Below are 19,216 nucleotides of genomic sequence, written 5' to 3'. Positions count from 1 at the left end.
TCTTGCATGGTCCCTTTTAAGCAGTTTCTGCATTCAGCATAAAGCTCTGTAGGAAGGAGGCTTTGCAGAGGATATAGAGACAAAATTCATATAGAGACAAAATTCATGTTCCTGTGAATTTTAATTATATCATCTTAATCCCAAGGTGAAAATGCCTATTCCCTTCTAGTTCTCATACAACTTTGTATTAGTTCTAGACTCTTATCTGATCTGGCAATTTTAGCTATACAGGTATTCTTTCCTTCCTTCCTAGACAAATATTGGTTTATTGGAAGACATTAGAACATCACTTCTAAAGAACTGTACATTGAATCCTTCAGAGACAGTCACAAACACATGGTTTGTATGAGTCAGCTTCCTCACAAGCAAAAACAAAGCAATGGGCCATGAGTTTGTTAATTCCATTTACACAACAAAAATCCTTCCATTGCCTCCTGAAATCCAACTGTCCCCAATACTCTTTTGGGGTCCATCCTAAAGGAGGGATTTTCCTAGAATGTAGCCAGAAATCCAACTAACCATATAATAGCCCACCTAGGGCAACTGAAGGACTGGAGGCATCCCCACCTGTAAAACACTTCAATCAATATGCTTAATCAAATTGAGTATATTGTATCATGTCTCAGGCTTGTTACCAACTAGAATAAACCCATAATTGTTTTTATTGTGATTTATTATACAAAATATAAAACTGGGTGTGGGGGTGAGAAAAATAAATGCAGTCAATGTTTAAGATAATGTAAATTGGTAAGTTACAACTGATTTATAGCTTTCCGCTTTTTTGAATGTTGATGCTTACAGAAAGCATTCAGCTCTTACCTTGCTTAACCGAAAGTAGTCTGCAGTCAGCCTTTCCTGAATTTCATCCCTGGGTGTCCCTGCAGCCTCTTCGGAGTTCCCAGAATTCCTTCCAGGCCCACTGCCACTGCTACTATTACTGCAGTTTCCACTAGAGGATGAAGTTAAACCATCCAAAACTTTGTGAAAACTAAATTTCTTCATTTTGTAGAAAAACTCTCAAGATTAATTTCACTTATGAGAACTCCTTGGGTTTGATATAATTTCACATTCAGCAAAGACTGTTTCCTCTCACAAAAAAATTCTCAAATGTTCCAATGATACAGCAGTATGACATCTTCTTCTAACTCAAATGAAATACATAACATTTTAATTTTGTTTTAAAAAGAAGGCATGTTAAGAAGGGATATTCAAAAATGACATTAGGGAAAGAAAAAACTGAAGGCTAGGCATTTAAAAGGGATTAATTATGGCTCCTTCTTAAAGAATTAAGATTTATAAAACTAGTAATCCAGATTTAAATATAACACACCTTCTTATTGGAAATATATATTTATTTTAAGTAATTGAGTCCTGCAAGCCAATGTCTTTGGTCAATTACTTTATTATAATCTCCAATATGATTCTTCTGAAGAATTGTTTGCTACTGTCCATTTGCTTGCTTTTTAAAATCCCCACTTCTACCCTAGATAGTCCATGTTTTGGAATATTTGTAGAATCTTCTTTATCTTTCTTGATAACTTTTATATTTAGAGTCTTTGGAGTGAGTATTTAACTATTCTTCAGTATTCAATTAACCTCCATCTTTGTAAATAAATGACATTCTCTTGCAATCTGAGATATTTCCCCCTGCTTTACATCTACACTCTTCCCTCACAATGCCAGTCTCCCACTCTGATTGCAATGTTGCTATATTGTTCAACTCCAGAAGAAAACCACAGTTTATTAATTGTGATGTACCCACTCATATTCTAATTAAATCAAAACAAAACCAAATAAGGATTATTTTGTTAAAAAGTAAGCTATCCTCGCTACAAAAAGGCCTTAAAAAGTAGGGTTCCCAATTAGGCTTTGATGAAATCAGCTGTGGCGTTGACCCACAACATCCAAACCAATGAAAAGTGGAGGAACACGAATTACGCCTGGACATAAATTGCGTCCTAGCAGGCTGGTCACAACTAGTAGACGGAATAAAGGGTGTAGAATCACAACTTCATGAATTGCGGGCACGCATCGCCCGCAAATTGAGAGAGGACTGCGCAATCCTCCAGTCGCTTAGCTATGAGTGGTGCCGCAGTTCCCCGACCGATCCGTCCAAGCAGCTCTCCAAGGTCCTGAAACCACAGGCGAAGGCGGCGGCGGCAGTGACTCCTCCTCCAGACTCACCCGGCTCGCGCGCCAAAACTAGGGAGGATTGTTTCGCTGAGGGAAAGGCTGGTGAACGACGAGAAGCTCACTATTAGATAATCCGCTTGCAATTTTGAAAAAGAGCGGAGTTGAAAGGAACCAGAAGGAAGCAAAAGAATCGTGGAAAGAAGGAACTTCCCAACTCATGAGATGTTGCCATAGACCGAAGGAGTGAGATTAGAGAAAAGCTAAAACATAACTCAGAGATTTGATCCGAATTTGATTCCGCTTAAACAGAAGTCTCCGAAGGCTGGCCCGTAAGGAATGGCAAAAGGAGTAAAATGCTGCAGCTTGGGTCCGGAACCTTCTTGCCGCTTCCTCCTTCACAACGCTGGGAAAAAATGGCTGAAAGAGGAAACGCCGGCGATTATCGGGGAGAGGGGAGTGGGAACAGCTAGAGCGCGTGCGCGCGCAACCGTATAGCCTCATCGGGTGTTACCTGCTGCCATGTCATTGTCCTTTTTGATTGACCAGAGGTGAGCTAGAGGGGGCGCTGCTAGATTCTCCGATTCCATTCTAAAGGCGGGGCTGAGAAAAACATTGAACCACTTAAAAGGATCCAATGCTCTAACACTCAGGACTGCAGTTTGGAGTCGTGAAGTATACTTCAGAGATAATAAGGTTCATCGAACTCTGAAATTTATCGTAAGCATCAGTTGATAAGTTCCATGGGGAATGGGACCAAAACCCAGTGAAGTTTGCTTCTGAAACCTCTGAAATTTTTTTGGGGGGGAAAATTCAGTTGCCGAGAGACACTGCCTTTTATAATAGCATTGATTTCTAGATATTGTTAAATTAGCACTATCAAGGGATTATAGCAAAACTAAACTTTAGTCTGTAACTTTAACATTAATTAACTCTAGCAACTAAAAACATAGCAAGTAGCACAATTCACAGCAAACTACCAACACTACAATAGCACACACCATTTTTAAACGGATACCTTCTGTCTGATGCAAGAAGTAATGGTATTTGTATATAATATGATACCTCCCTTCCACAAATATTCATGATAGCAAGGCTTTAAAAATGTTATTTCCAGTTCAGGAAAAATCCTGCATTGTGTTCCAGTTATTTTGGCTTTGTTCCCCCCACTTTCTTTGGAACGGTAATGTATTTATTAAATAACTATTTTTCTCATTGACTCTTAAAAAGTTATAAAATCACCATAATCTGAAATACAAAATGGAAGCTGAACCTGCATGAAAACTGATTGGGTAAAATTTCAAGTGACTCAAATGCAACAGAATCTGCAAATAAATAAATAAATGAATAAACTATTCACAGGTTGTTTACAATTTTGGTGTATATTTGTATCTACACTTAAATAATGTTCATTTGAAGCAGATCTCAATAAAAAAGTTAACTTGATTCCTGCTGAAATGTTGAATTCCACACATCTAAAAAAACCGTTGGATAAAACCTATGTCCATATTTATTAAATGTTTTAAGCTAGACTAAAGGAAGATGTTTTATAGCTATTATTGTATAATAGTGCTTGTTCTCCTGCATATTTCATATGCTTAATATTTCTTCCAAAAATAATGCTAAAATTCTAAATATCTCTAGAAGTAGGGAAAATATGTATTATTTCTATTTATTTAAAGGAAAAAATATGCCATGAATTGGAGAATAAATGGAAGAGCTGCACTTTTACAGTATTTATAATCACAATTCAGTCTATATTCTCAATTAATTTGGATCATTTTCTATGTATACAATATTTCTTACAATAAATATATATTTCAACTCTGTTACAGATTATGAGATGTGTTAAAGACTTTGTTTACTTCTATGGTTAAGAACCATGAAAACGTTTCCTGAAATATTATTGTTCTTAATCATTATTACTGTGGGGAACCATTGTCAGTCATTCCTAGACACCTCTCCATCCTGCACCCTCACTCATGTATTTGAAAGCTGAAAATCCTGGGTATGATCCCTGATGCTGCACATTTTCCATTCAGGCTAGAGACGTTATAGGTCAGCTAAGAGGCTGGTGTGCAGTCTACTCCAATAAAACGTCTTTTATAAAGATTATGGACAGAAAATCATGAAGAAGAAAAAATAACGCAGATATTTAGCAAATAGGAGCCAGTGCTAAGGATGTATGGATGCCATTAAAGATGAAGAAGAAAGTTGCAAAGGATGAGGAAAGCAATAGATAGAAAGAAATAAGTTAAGAGAGGTTATTTGCCAATTCCTTTGCCTCATCATGCATCACACTAGCCAACAAAAGTGTGTATCTACCAGGAGATTTTGGAGCATTTCATGCTTCCTTCTGCAAACAAGCTTTATGGGGATGCTGACTTCATTTTCTAGCTGCCCACACTGCCAAAAGCACCAAAACCTGATTCAGTGACCGTGGGATTACTGTGCTTGATTGGCCAGCAAACTCACCTGACCTGAACCCCTTAGAGCAGTGATCCCCAACCCCCGGTCCGCGGACCGGTGCCGGGCCGTGGAGTACCTGGCACCGGGCCGCGCAGCGGCCGGGGGCCATGCAACGGCCGACTCTTCACTCATGCAGCGCCGTCGCCGGAGGGGGGGAGCTGCGCGGAAGCACAGGAGCAAGTGAGGCGAGGAGGAAGAATCCCCTGCTACTACACCACCTCCGCCCCCTCCCCGAGTTAGCCGTCCCCTCAGTGAACGCCTCCGCCTCTTTCTCCTTTCTCGCCTCAGTCGGCTTGCCTGGAAGCGAGGCGAGGAGGGGGCGGACCATGCGCTGGAAGCGGAGCCCTTGGAGGCCCTGGCGGCTTCCCCGGCGGTCGTTGCTGGCCGCTCTCTTATTTTTCTCGCTGTCCTCCTCGGCTCAGTCGTCACCGAGTTGCCCAGGGAGGGGCGGCGCGCCCGGGACGGAGACGGCGCTTCCCCGCCCGGCCTTGGCTTGTGAGAAGGAACGGCGGGAGAGGTAGAGAGAGAGAGAGAGAGAGAGAACGTCGGGCAGCCGAGGGCGGGGGGGTCTTTTGAGGGGAGATGGGGGTGCGCGATTTTGGCGCGCGGGCGCCCTCCGCGGGCGTGGGTGGGGGGCTGAGAGGAGTCTAACGGTAGCGCAGGAAAGGGGAGGGTATGAGCGCCGCCTGAGGTGGTGAGGGGCAGTCGCCAGATTCAGGCCGCCGCTGCCGCTATTGCAGCGCATGGTGGAAAAGCGGCGGTCTTGCCCACCCCTTCCCTGCCTCCCGCCCGCTCCAGTTGCCGCAGCCAGGGGTGGGGGCTCGGTGCCTGAAGTCTCTTGCCTCTCTTCCAAAATTTCGCCAACGGGCATCGGTGAAGCGCGCTCTTTCTCTTCCTCACAAAACACATTTCCTTTCCCCCCACGCGTAGTTATTGGCGATATGGACTCTTGGACTCTTACCCAGCCAGATCAGTATCAAACATTTCCCTGACCTCAGCAGAAGCGAGGTTTTTTCTTCTCCTTTCTCTCCTTAATACTGTATTCTTTTTACATTGCTATCCTTGGCTTATTTAATTTTGCCCTTGCTCTTTTTATCTTTGACCTTGATTAATTCAGCTGTTTATTCCTTAAAATCTACATACAAAATGGAAGGTGGGATATGATTCAGGTGTTGAATTGGGAAGGTGGATTTAAAACAACCCCCCTCCACCCCTGCGCGCGCTCAGCGGGCCACGGTAAAATTATCAAAGGCTGACTGGTCCGCGGCGATAAAAAGGTTGGGGACCACTGCCTTAGAGAATCTACGGGGCATTGCCAAGAGAAAGAAGAGAGACATGAGACCGAACAATGCAGAAGAGCTGAAGGCTGCTATTGAAGCATCCTGTTCTTCCATAACACCTCAGCAGTGCCACAGGCTGATAGCTTCCATGCCATGTCGCATTGAGGCAGTAATTGCTGCAAAAGGGGCCCAAATCATGTACTGAGTACATATTGTTCTATGTATAATCCTTGTTTTATTGATTGCATGTAATCTAATTTTCTGAGATGGTGGATTTGGGTTTCATGAGCTATACGCCATAATCATCACAATTATGACAAATCACAGCTTGAACTATCTTGCTTTGCATGTAATGAGTCTTATCTCATGTTAGTTTCACCTTTTAAGTTGCATTACTGAAATAAATGAACTTTTGCGTGATATTCTAATTTTTCGAGTTTCACCTGTATGTACATTCTCACTCTTGAAAATGAATATAATAAAAAGACCAGGCAAAATATTTAGTCACAAATAATTAAGGTAGCAAAAGTAATCATACTTAAAATAGTAAAAATAGCATTTTGGCGATATATTATCACAAATGTTTGTTCTTTCTCATCTTTTTTCTCAATAATTGTGTCCGTGTATGAAGATATTAGTCAAAGTGATATTGTTTGTGAGAATATATAATACAGCTTGAGTGTAAATACTGTATGTTTAAAAGTGTTTTTTTTTTCTAGTTCTAGTTATAACAAATTTGTGGCCAGCACTCTCAAGTCCCTGCTTTCCTGCCCCAAACAATGTGTATAAATTTGTGCTGTTTTAACTACCTATGGTTAACCTAATGTAGTATATTTTGAAACAAAATGTTCACTTATTTTTTACTCTTAGCCAGCCTCAAATTTATCTGACTTACATGATTAATAGCCAACAATGCCATCCGCTGTAAGCAATTCCATTTTTCCCTCTTGCAACCTTCAAACATGCAATAGCTGTTAAGAGTAAATTATATTAAAAGGTAATGACTGAATTCACTTGTATAAATTCGTAATGTGACTTCTTTGGATTTGCCTTAGCAGAATTTGTAAACTTTGCTGTACATGGGGCTGCCCTTGAAGATTATTCAGCAACTTCAGCTGGTGCAAAATGCAACAATGCAAGCAGTTATGTCTTTCTGATAGAACATGTTACATTTGTTTGACAGGATGCATTGGTTACCAGTGTGTTTCTAGGTTCATTTTAAGGTGCTGGTGTTGACCTTTAAAGCCCCACAAGGCATGGGATAGGGTTATTTGAGGAACCGTCAGTGATTTTATCTGCAAAGAGGGCTAGGTTACAGGTTCTGCTTTCTAGGAACTACATTTGGTGGGCCCTACACAGTGGGCCTTTTTTTATTGTGAGGTCCATGTGGTTGAATCTTCTTCCCCCCTGAGGTGGCCTCATCATCTCCAGACTTGGTGATGTTAGTAGGCCTTGGGAACCCTAAGGGCAGATGAATTAATGAGGTGTCCCGTTATGATTAATATCACTTCATCTGTTACTTGTTTTAGCTCTGTTCTTAAGTTTTTTTTTTTTCTTTTAAATGGTTTTTGATATTGCTTTAGCTTTGTTGTATGCCACACAGGGTCACCTGCTTTTAGAAACTGAGTCCTCAAGCATCAGAGAAATTCACCATTTTATTCTGATGCTGCATAGAGAAAGTTACTATACTTCAGTCTTTGTTTAAGGCAGCCTTTTCCAATATGGAACTCACCCTACAATGGTATAAGGAACTTGGTGAACAGCCCCCAATATATGTGTGAATATAAGAACAGAAAGGAGGAGCTGAGCAGATCTAGTCAGCTTAATGTCTGGGTCCAAAGAATAAAAGTATGGAAAATATCTCAACTGTCCGTTAAAATCATTTTCACTGCATCAGCTCAGAATAAACATTTCTACAACCAAGTAGACTGTTTATCCAATATGGCCAGGAATTATAGAAATTAAATCCTTAAAAAATGATGTATGGTAACTCAGAAGAAAAGGAAGGAAGCTCCAGATTGGTGAATGGGAGTATTCCAGGATTTTAAGGGAAATTCAATACATCTTGTCTTCTAGACTCTATTGCGGAAGAGGGTTGGATGAACTTAAGGATTTGATTCTTTTTACTATTTTGTCCAAAGCTGAATTTTCAATAGCTTAGCTTTGTTGACATTTAATCTTTGAATCTAATCCTGTTTCTCTGAGTCCAACACTCATCTATGTTTTTCTTCACTGTTAAATATTTTGTAATAATTATTTTAAGGAATTTTCACTCCACATTGTCAGGTAACATGCTTCAGATGGCACCAGTTTCTGCAAAATGAGTGTATGTTGTTGGATTTGTAGAGTTTGTGCTTATTTCACTCGATCCTTTTTGTTAAAAAAGGAGGGAAGATGCATTCCCTTTTTTAGTCTTGTTCTTATAGTTGGGGATGAGGAAGAAAAAAAGATTGCAACAAATACCAGTGGAAGAGACCCCTGTGATATCGTATTGAGCTTGGAGACTCAGTAGCCCCTTCTATGATTCTATTAATAATATACAACTTTTTATTACTAAAACAATAGTTTTGTTTTCTAAAAGGCAGACAGTGGTACTTTTAAAAAACTAGAAATAGGGTCTTATATGAAATACGTTTTTAAATAGGGTCCAAGACATGGCAAAGAAAAGGTACAAAAGAACATGAGAAAAGTCTCAGCCCATAGCATATACTATAGTCACTCTGTCACTATGTCAGCACTTGTTGCAATATTCCATTTTTCTATAAAATTAGGAATTTCTTAAGTTCCATAAAGGTTTGAAGCTAAGCTTCAAATTCAAAATCCAAAAAAAAACTGTTCAGGCCATGTGGGATGCACATGAAACACCCTAAAACAAAATGTAACTTCTAAGATCATGTTGTAGCTGTGATAGGAAGCCACACAATCCTGGGAAAAAATACTAGGCAGACAGAAGATAAGTGAGTATCGCTGTATGATCCAATGTGTCTTTTTTGCAATTGAATCTACAATGCTGCATTTATAGAGAATATAAAATAACAGAGTTGAAGGAACCTTGGAGGTCTTCCAGTCCAACCCCCTGTTCAAGCAGGAGATCCTATACTATTTTGGACAAATGGTTGTCCTCTCTCTTCTTTAAAACTTCCAACATCCACCATGTCCAGAGGCAAGCTTTTATGTATATGAATACTTTTTGTCTACATGCATCACTATTAAATATACTATATATATATATATAAATTATACTTCAGGTTTGTTACTATCTGTAACATAATGATTTAATTCTGATGCAGTGACATTTAGTGGTGAGCAACCTTTCCCTTGAATTATTATTTATTTCTTCCATTTGAAAAGGGGACCAACCAAGTTGGAAGACTGCCTTTAACTGTCAATACAATATATGACGGTCAAATTCTCCAAAAGATCTGCATTCCCAACGGTATTTGAATGCAAGACCTACTTTTGAACTATCATTTATACAGCCTTAATATGAAATACAAATACACAGTAGGACAAGGACATTGTGATAGACAGACAAGCATTTTGTGGGAACAGCTGTATATAGTTCAGTAATTCTTCAAATAATATTATTAAAATAATATAAAACACTGTTTAAAATGCTTGTTTGCAATCTAAAAACAATAGTCCTTAATGGAAGCATCTCATTATTTTATTTCTATTTTAAAGTAGAACAAAATTTGATTATTGAAGTATCTGAAAGTTATAAAAAGCAACACACATGGTCACTAACTTTTCAATTCTCAAGCCTGTTAACTTGTACAATTCTGATATATAAAAATGGAATATGCAAGAAATGCTGGTGCTTTAAAATACAATTATTTTATCTGTAGTCTACCACTATTCCAAAAAAATGCACAATGATATTGTTTAAAAAAAACATGTTTTAGAAAGTTAAATATCACAAAATTGAGTTAATGAAGGTACCACTGAAATATTAAAATAGACTCTGTCATGCTCTGTATTGGCATCTAAAGCCTGCATAATTTTTTTAAAGTACTAAAGCTGTTTAGATTTCTATTAAAACAATATATTGCTTTCCCCACCATTTACTTGGATGATCGTTCCTACCGTAGTCATGACACATATATTTTACTGAACAGAGTCCAGGTTTTATCAAAGGCAACTTTCTGCTTTCCTCATTCTTGTTTGTTAAGAAGCAACTTTTTTGTTTTCACCTTTTCCTCATAGATTATGTAACATGTAATTGGGACTACTCTTTCTGGAAACTAAGTGAAGTTTCATTCAAGCAAACTAACCATCCAAAAATAGGATGTATAACACAACTTCTGGAAAAGGTAAGAAAATTAGATTCAAGTTATATTTGAACAAAGTCACCTCCTTGGAAATTTTTGCAGTGCAGATGAAATTATTAAATGATTTTTTTAAAAAATCTACTAAGTTAGCAAAGAAGAGTCACACACGGATATCATTTTTTAAAAATCAGATAAATTTGAAAAGATTGCAGTGGCTGGATTCAGTTTTTTTGTTTGTCCTCTACAATAACTCCTATTTTCAGCATGCCTTCTGCAGAAAAAATGTACACCACAGTCCCCAATACTCACTGATTTAACGTGATTGTATTTATACTCTCTTCGGCCACAGGTTCTCTTTCTCCCTACCCTCACCAAAGATATATGGCAGGCAAGCATTTAGCTTGTCCACCCATTGGAAATAAGGAGCCTATATAGTCACTATGCTTGCAAGGCAATAAGGTCTTTCAACTATATGATACAAGCAAATATGTTCAGAGTAAACTAAAGATAATGCCTTCTATAGTACAATCCTCTTTTTGAGGAAAAATAATAACTCATCAAAAAAGCATTCATATTTTCCAGGCAAAATAAAAATAAAAAAGTATAATGTAATGGAAAACCTGTAGACTAAACACAGCGCTATATGCACATGTGCAAATAAGGGAGATATATCTGGATTGACCGCAGGTTTCTCACACCTTCTTGCATTTGTGGTAGCTCCTTCCCTACGTTCTGATCTTTGACTCCTCTGTTGAGTTCTAATTCTTTTGCTTTTTCAGAATTTCCAGTTGAAGATCATCTATTACTGCTATTCAGGCAGAAGTTGTTAATCAAACATATCCTCAAACATACGCTGGCCCATAGCTATATATTGCTCTTTCTCTTCCACAGTCATCTGGGACACAAGCTCCGGCCGCTGGTTTACTTGGCTGTAAGAAAAGGGATGTCCTGCCACCATAACAATGGGGTCTTCAGTCACTACCTCAAACTCATCCTCATCATTGTCATCTGCCAGCCCATAGAGAGTTGTGGGAGCAGTGGCTGCACAAGGAAGGGAGTCCTCATCAGATTCACTGGTCTCACTCTCGGAATCACTGGCATTTGTGGCAGATAAAGGAGCAATCCCTCCCATAGCAGCCGTAGAGACAGAAGAGGTTTTCTTTTCATGGATGAGCAGAGCACGCATTACCTCTTCATTATTATCTAGTGCTGCCTGTCCCTCTTCATCTTCATGTAACACGTTTATGTCTTGACCACCTGCAAGAAAGTATTTAAATAATTTAATTATATTCATTTGGACATGACGGTATGCAGATACTTACTTTGCTGCAACAGAAAATGTTGTTAGGTACTATGCAATCAATTTTATTGGATAATGATGTATGGCTTATAGTTGGGACTCAGCATTGTAAAGTAGATTCAGTGTATATCTAATTAGTCATATTAAGATGTTTTATACCTTGACAAAGTCCAAAAACTAACTTTTTATGCTTCCCTATACGCATCTAATGTTACCGCCCCTTTTTAGATTCTAACCTTAACTATGTATTTTTAATTTATCTAGCTTTTACATGTTCAAGCTTTTTATAATTCATTTTAGAGTTTCACTTTTTAGATCCCTTATAGTATAGTATTTATTATTGTACAAAAGAAATACAACGAAATTGGTTATGTTTCTTTTTGGTGATATTATCTCACACTCTTATTCTGCACTATGACCTTAATAAAGATTGGATTGGATTTAAAAAATGCCTAAAATTTAAATTTAAATTTAAAAGGGGGATATGTAGCAATTTACTACAAAGCACTGAGTACAAATAACAAGATAGCAAAAACAGAAGAGGAGTTATAGAAAAAATATTAATTATACAATAAATTCAAGCTCTACTAATTATTAAGTACTGACATGGTAATGAGCAAATGGAATCATGAGTTTATGTGAATATAAATGTATATAAGCAAATTATATATTGGTTAATGACAAACAGAATGCAACAGGAATCAGAAAATTAAGGACTGGCTGCTGCAATATACATTTTTTCTGAAATTATTATTGCAAAGTTACTTTAAAAAGGTAAAAACAGTAATTCTAAAAATATTACAACTTTTCCTTAAGAAAAAGGCATGTTTTATCCATGTAAGTCTGTTTATTGACTTGCATACTATGATATCAGTTGTTTTAAATAACAGAAGAAAGGACTAATGTAGTGACTAGGGGGGAAATTTGTAAAAATTCAAGTGTCTCATTTACACAAACAGAAAAAAATCACTATAAAACTAAAAAAACCTGACATTGCAAGAGAGAAAACAGAAGCTGTAAATTGTAATAGGAGCAAATACCACATCACAAGAATTTGCACTGCAGCAAAATAAAAAAAATATTTACACGTAGTGTGTCATGGATTCTTTTTAGTATATTTAGTCAATATGCTCCAAAACCCAAGAGTCATCACAACCATACATTCCTTCATGGTTGTAAAGGAGTACTAAGCCTATGTTAGATGTATCTATTTGTACAACGTATGGTTGGGACAAATCCAGTCCTTTTAGTACTGTCTTCTTACATAAAGCATCTTTTATTTTCTGCAATGCTTCCTGGCATTCTGTAGATCACTGTACTTCAGAGGGTTCTGTTTTTCTCATTAGGTCTGTTAGAGGTTGAGTTATAGTAGAGAAATGAGGGATAAATGTAAACCTTTGGCAATAACCCACCAAACCCAGGAAAGAGTGAATACCTTTGTTTGGAGACTTCCACCTGTTTCAGGATTTCTACCTTTCCGTTCTGGCTTTATCTCTTCCTTATCAACCATGAAGCCCAAATATCAGGTTTCCTATATCCTAGATAGTACTTTTCTGAGTTTATGGTTAAGCCAATTTTTTCCTATACAATCCATTGTTAGGCTTAGATGTTGAAGGTGTTCTTCCCAGTCTTTCCCCCTCCATGATACAGATGGCACTTCCTATGTACCCTCCCTGACCAGCATAGTGCCACTTATGCACTCCCTTCCTTGTGCACCTTCCCAATCTGTGCAGCATCTCTTGCACACCATCCCTGACACTCCCTCACACCCTCTTGCTCTATCCCTCATCCAGCAGCAACCACTTAATTGCTTGCAAGCATGGGACTCAGAGATGGGCTGCTGCCAGTTCGGACCAGTTCAGGTGAACCAGTAGTTCTGACCAGCGGCTGGGCCCACCTACCCACACTGGCACTATCCCATCCTATATAATTGTCGTGTTTGATGCCGCGCGCTCCCTCACATTTTCTCACTCTGGGCAAACCAGTTGTTATAGTATGTGACACACACCTCTGCTGGGACTTGCTATTTCCTGCTGGTTTCCCCACTGACTTTGGTTGTAGGAAGTCAAGCAGGAAGCTACCTCCCCTAATGACGGTGGGATTCAGTTAATTATGGCAACCGGGACTGCATGAATTATTCTCACTAAATGCTGTGGTCATGCTTTATAACCACATTGCTTAGTGATGGAAATTTCAATCCCAATTGCCATAAGTTGAATACTTCTTGTACTGTATATTTCGCCATAAAAGGCGACTGGGCGTATAAGACGACCCCCTACTTTCAGGTGCCCAAGAGCCGGCTAAAGGCCTCCGCGCTGCCGGGCTTTTGTAGTTTGAGCTCAGCACCTTCCTCCTCCAGACCGCCAGCCAGACCTTACTAAGCCATCCCAGCACTCATCCATCCATGTGCCCAGGCGAGGAGCGCCAAGGTTATCGATTGAAAGGCCGGCGTCTGCACTGGTGGCAGTGCGGCTTTTTGCTTGGTGGCGTTGCTTTTCCTTTTGTTTTGTTTTTTTAGTATGGCCTTTCTTATACCCGGTGTATAAGACGATCCCCAATTTTTGAAATAATTTTTTGAGGTTAAAAAGTCGTCTTATGAGCCGGAAAATACAGTAATGTATATGCTTCTCTATTTACATTCTTTCGGATTTCATAATGTTTTTCTCCTTATACCTTTCTTACCTTCAGTGACCTCATTAGGATCATAAGCACCCTTCACTGTGCTTTCCCGCAGCCAGACTGGTCTCTCTCTGGGTAGCTTCCCTTCATTTGCTGGCTGATGTGCATCTTCTTGATCTTCCATGTTAATAATTACATTCTGAGTGTACATGTCCCCATAAGAAGGACCCTTTGTTGTCCAGGCTTCTCTGTGCTGCCCACTTGGTAAATTACTGTTTCCCAATGCATTAACAGCTCGTTCTTTGCTGTATACAATCATAAACAGATATGTTTGAATTAGAGAAATATTGTACATTATCTTAATAAAATTCTTATAACAGTACAATTTAAAGTTTAATACATACAGCTTATCCAATATTGTAAAAGGTCATTAAGACTTCTCAACAAGATCATCAATAATACTCATTTTTAAAGGATTTAAAAAGCACTACACACTTATTACAGCTGGATTACAGAAATGCCATCTGTTCTAGAGGAATGTTAGAAGCAATGGAAATATAAACTTCGGGGATATTGCAGTCTTACCATTTTTGTCCATAAATTCCTTTTTGACCTTACTTTTTTTTTATCACATCTCCCTCAGAGGAATTCTGAGCATTGTACAAATAAAGACACAGCTCCAGACAAACACATGACTAAAGCTATCTCCAATGTCTCTTTTCTAAAAACGCCTCTGAGAGCCACCTATGTACTCCTGGAAAGGTAGTCCTCACTTAGTGATGATAACTGGAATCAGGATTTCCATCACTAAGGGACATGTCTGTAAAGTGTAAAATCATATGACCAAACTACTTAGCAACACAGTTCCAGCACTCCTAGTTTTCATTGCTAAACAAACTCCATAGCGTTGCTAAGCACAATTATCATGTGGTCACCATTTGTAACCCCCGTTGGCTTTTCCACAGATTTTGCTTGTTGAAACCAGCAGTGAAGGTTGCAAATGGCAATCATGTAGGTTACTATATCCAATCATGTGGAGATGCTGCAACCTTCCTAAGGACTTGTTCAGCACCATTGTAAGTTCAAACTATTGCTGAATAAGTGGTTGTTAAGTGAGAATCACAGTTAACGCTAGAGCTCTGCAACATGACAGCTTGCCATTTATTTTTTTACTTAACATAATCTAAAAGGTATTAGTCGAACAGGGTACAGAATGGAATAGGCATTCTGAGTGGTACTACAGGCAACAAGTTGCCTATTTCTGCAGATGGGATTTTATCAAATTTGCAGATAATCTAAAATGAAGAATGGATAGCCAGTGCCAAATAAAATGGAATCAGTACAGTAGAATATTTGAGTTCAAAGGGGCCTGTAGGTTACTATATCCAATCCCTGCTTACTGTCAATCAGGTAAAAACTGTATTAACATCGTAAAATGCTACATATTATGTGACTTATTTTGCTAGTTGTTAGTACATTATTGCATTTATTTGCTTCACTCTGTTGCTGTTCTTTTACATTTTGCTGTCATTGATAACATATTGATTGATTGAACTGCTTACTGCAGAATACCTATTAAAAAAGCCTAACAGATTATTTTTCAGCAAAGAGCCTATGAACTCTCAGTAATTCACTCTGTTAATCTGCTCTTACAGTTGTATGTTATATTAGTATGTCTCTGTTGTGTTACTACTTAATATTGCTTAGTAATCAAATCTATGCATTCGGAAGCAAGCATTGCTGTAATTAGTGGAACCACATCTCAGGTACAAATGGATAGGATTTCAGATATGCAATGAAAATGTTTCAGTCTTTAAGATACTAAGAACTCTTTTTAAAAAGCCCTCAAATCTCTTTTAATTTAACAAGATATTAACTTTTTCTCTATGTTAAGATTTGTATTAAAGAACAATCTCATTGTACTTTAATACTCTATTATCCTATATAAAATGTATTTGGAGAAATGAAAAAAATGTCTTCAATTCTGAAAAGGAAAAAAATGTGTAAATTGAAATTACAATAAAATGAACCACAGAGAAACAACAAATGTTGAAATGTTTATATATTCCATGCATTAGTTTGAAGTCCAGCTCAGTTAAATATGTTTTTTTTTCTGTGAGTGCATATGATTACAGCCAATTTATTAAAATTTATCAGATATTTGTGTTGGCAAATGTGTTTAGTATCATACTGGGATTATACAACCATCATCTGTAGACACTGGGCTAAATCATAAAGGTCCATATGCAATGATATATATTTTTAGAAACAGAATTTGAGAAGTCCGTCAACACTTGACTACCAAATTCAGACAAATTAATACTCTGGCCCACCTCTGCTTCAATGCAAGAATCTCCATAGGCTCAGGCTCAAGTAATTCATAAGCTAAATTAACATCCTCAGTCTCACGAAGCAATGCATAAATAGGTTCTATTTGTTCATTGAATCGTGCTACAAGTGTCCTTGCATCCTTTTTAGGCATTGCAGATTCATCTTCTTCCACTTCAGTCTCACAAAATGTGCAGCGAAATATCCCTATACAGAAAATAAATCAGTAAAAATTAGGAAATGTAAAATGCTAATTAATTGTTAAATTATTTGATGGATTGTGCAGAGTAAAACTTAAAAATCATTTATTTAGTGAAAAATTAAAACTTAGAGAAGGCAAAGTATTTTACCTACCTTTTAGGTGGTAGTTAATTTACTTAACTGATGACTCCACCAATTTATGGTTTTAAAAAAAGACAGGACAAATTCATGGAGAATCAGTCAGAGAGTGGCTAACTGACTTGAAAACTGTTTTATCTTCTGAATCAGAAACAACCTTCCTTCAATAGCAGTTGCCACTGCTCTCCTGGCTAGGCTCCTGAGCTTCCTGTCAGCAGTTTGTTAGCCAAAGTGCCACAAAATATTGGACAAAATAGACAATTAGTCTAAGTCAGCAGGGCTATTGTTTTCTCCCTCCAAGGAGAAGGCCTCCAAGATCATGAATGTGTACACATGGGAGAGAAAAAAATATATAGAAGCATACTTTTTCTGCCCTCTGGTACATTATTTCTACAAAGGTCCATTTGGCGCTACTCTACTTTAAAAACACCAGGGATAAGGTCCTTTAGGTTCCAAACAAGCATTTTCATTGAAATGAACCAAAATTAATTTTTATATAGTTCCCCGATTGCATCATTTAGTTTTTATACCTTTTGCATTCTAATTGTTTGTTTTCCTGAGTTTTTAATATAATCTGTTTTGAATCTTTCCAATTTTGCAACTGAATAATTCTGATAAATAACTTCTCTCTTATGATACATTTACATTTTTGGGCAAGATTGCAACTAGACTATCCTAATGAGGTATTCTCTCCCAAATGCATTTTCTTTGGTGCAGCTCACATTTACTAAGCCTACCATTTACATTGTGACCATGTCTTGGTTACATACTCTGTAATATTTCTCTCTTAATATTTTTGCAATATTTATATTATAAATACACCTCCATTATTTTCATTCCTATTAAGTCTTAATATCTTGCTAACTCAATTGCCATAACAACTGTTGACTTCTGCAACCCTTTAAAAAAATAGCTTGGAACAACCAAATATATAGACTTTTTCTATCCCCAAATCAACTCTACCAGATAAGATGGCCCTTTGAGGAATTCTTGTATCTTACCTGTATTAGGTTCAAACAATTGATTTGCCTCTAAATCTGTGAAGGTACTGCAACAAATAGGGCACCTGAAAGAGGCTCGGTTGGTGGAGTCTCTTTCATCTGTCTCAATTCTTCTTCTCATATGATCCAACTTATACTTCACCACATTGACCAGTAGACGATAATTAATAAAGTAGAAATTGTGCCTGGTGGTCTTCCCATCCGGAGCAGTCTCCACTCTCATTCTGCATTTGATAAACTTGTCACCTTTAAGAGTGTTGAGAATTGCTCGCAGTTGCTTCCGATCAAACTTCAGAAGCTCCAACATGTCTTCCTCCTTTACACATGTGTTTCGAATTAGAATGTCCAGAGTCAAAGAATGTTCAGTGCCATAAAAACCACGTACTACATACTTAGCAAGGCGTTTCAGAGAAGCTGGGACCTCCGTGAGAATGTCTGGATCTGTCATAGCTGTTATCTTGCAAAACAAATATTATATTCAAATTCTTGTTTTCTTCCACTTAGCAGTATCAAATCCACTGTCCACTATAATTAACTATAACCATAATAAATAACAGAAAATTAGAAATGCATATATAACATTATTTCTAATCTTGCCTTCTTCACTGTTCTTATACATGCAGGAAAAAAAATCTATTGTATTCCTATCTTCCAGTCTGTACAAGAATTACAAGTATGTGAAGACTATATCAATTAATATGGCATCTAAGGCACAATGTTTCATTAATAAGACCAACAGATTAAAGATTGCATTACATGTGGACTATTATTCTGTCTACCAAATGTCAGCTGCAAACTTCCTGGTGGACACTAGATTGCCTTTTGTAGCCCACATCCGGTAGCTTGAGTCATGGCACTAAGCATCTTTCTTCAAACAAGATGGGAGGAAGAAAAATATTTTGAAAGATTGAAAGATGTGGGAGTATTTTGCTTCAACCACTTATATACTTCTTTCCAAAGGAAAAGTCAGACCTTTTCCTTTGGGTGTGATGAGTGGATGAATGACCAACTAGTAAATTTATTTAGTCTATGAACAATGAAATAGAATAATCCATGTTTGTGCAGTGGCAGACGCACTTGGCTCACGATGCTGCCAACAGAAAGAAAAGGCCGAATGAAGGCCAACTACACAATGGAACCCTTCTCCCTGGCATACTACATTTCAACCTGCAGAAAACGAGCTACTACGACCGCGTTACATAGAGAAGGATTCAATCCGAAGCCCGACCCCTCACTGAAACTAGACAGGAGGGATGGCGGCTTCCTTTCACCCCCAATCGCCTCCGCGTTCGGAAACAAACAGATCGAGGCTGTCTCGCCCAACGAGTCTTACTGACACGCGAAGCTCCCGAACAAATTTCCCCGTTGCCGCTAACCTCACAAGTTTGCTTCGAGGCGGCTGCAAATGAAAGTCCGGCCGTCGCGAAACGTCACTGCCGTGCGACACACTATGTTCTACTTCCTATCTCATTAAGTGGC

The 19,216-nt window shown here is 38.1% G+C and overlaps 2 protein-coding genes across 5 annotated transcripts in view; both read right to left on the bottom strand.

The window, feature by feature from the left end:
• Positions 1–2,523, bottom strand: part of STXBP5L (syntaxin binding protein 5 like) — an 82,050-nt gene extending 79,527 nt beyond the window's left edge. The window contains exon 1 of the mRNA XM_032214634.1: positions 820–2,523. Coding sequence (XP_032070525.1) covers positions 820–1,002 — 183 coding nt within the window. The 5' untranslated portion in view covers positions 1,003–2,523. The remainder of the gene's footprint in view (positions 1–819) is intronic.
• A 5,902-nt stretch (positions 2,524–8,425) lies between these two features.
• GTF2E1 (general transcription factor IIE subunit 1) lies at positions 8,426–19,196 on the bottom strand. Of its 4 annotated transcripts, none has more exons than XM_032214511.1 (5): positions 19,114–19,196; positions 17,738–18,272; positions 16,403–16,604; positions 14,133–14,374; positions 8,426–11,407 (listed from the first exon to the last, which is right to left on the bottom strand). In XM_032214511.1, the coding sequence occupies exons 2-5, from the start codon at positions 18,183–18,185 to the stop codon at positions 10,977–10,979; spliced, it is 1,323 nt and encodes a 440-aa protein (XP_032070402.1). In that variant the 5' UTR covers positions 18,186–18,272; positions 19,114–19,196; the 3' UTR covers positions 8,426–10,976. The 4 variants fall into 4 exon arrangements, with proteins under 4 accessions (XP_032070402.1, XP_032070405.1, XP_032070404.1 ...); XM_032214514.1 differs by having other exon boundaries at positions 8,426–11,404; XM_032214513.1 differs by having other exon boundaries at positions 17,738–18,194; positions 19,114–19,181.
• Positions 19,197–19,216: the final 20 nt, after the last annotated feature.

This window comes from Thamnophis elegans, chromosome 3 (assembly GCF_009769535.1).
Source record: "Thamnophis elegans isolate rThaEle1 chromosome 3, rThaEle1.pri, whole genome shotgun sequence".
Classification (NCBI taxonomy): Eukaryota; Metazoa; Chordata; class Lepidosauria; order Squamata; family Colubridae; genus Thamnophis; species Thamnophis elegans.
The sequence above is the reverse complement of the archived record's forward strand: the minus strand, read 5'-3'. Positions and strand labels throughout refer to the sequence as shown.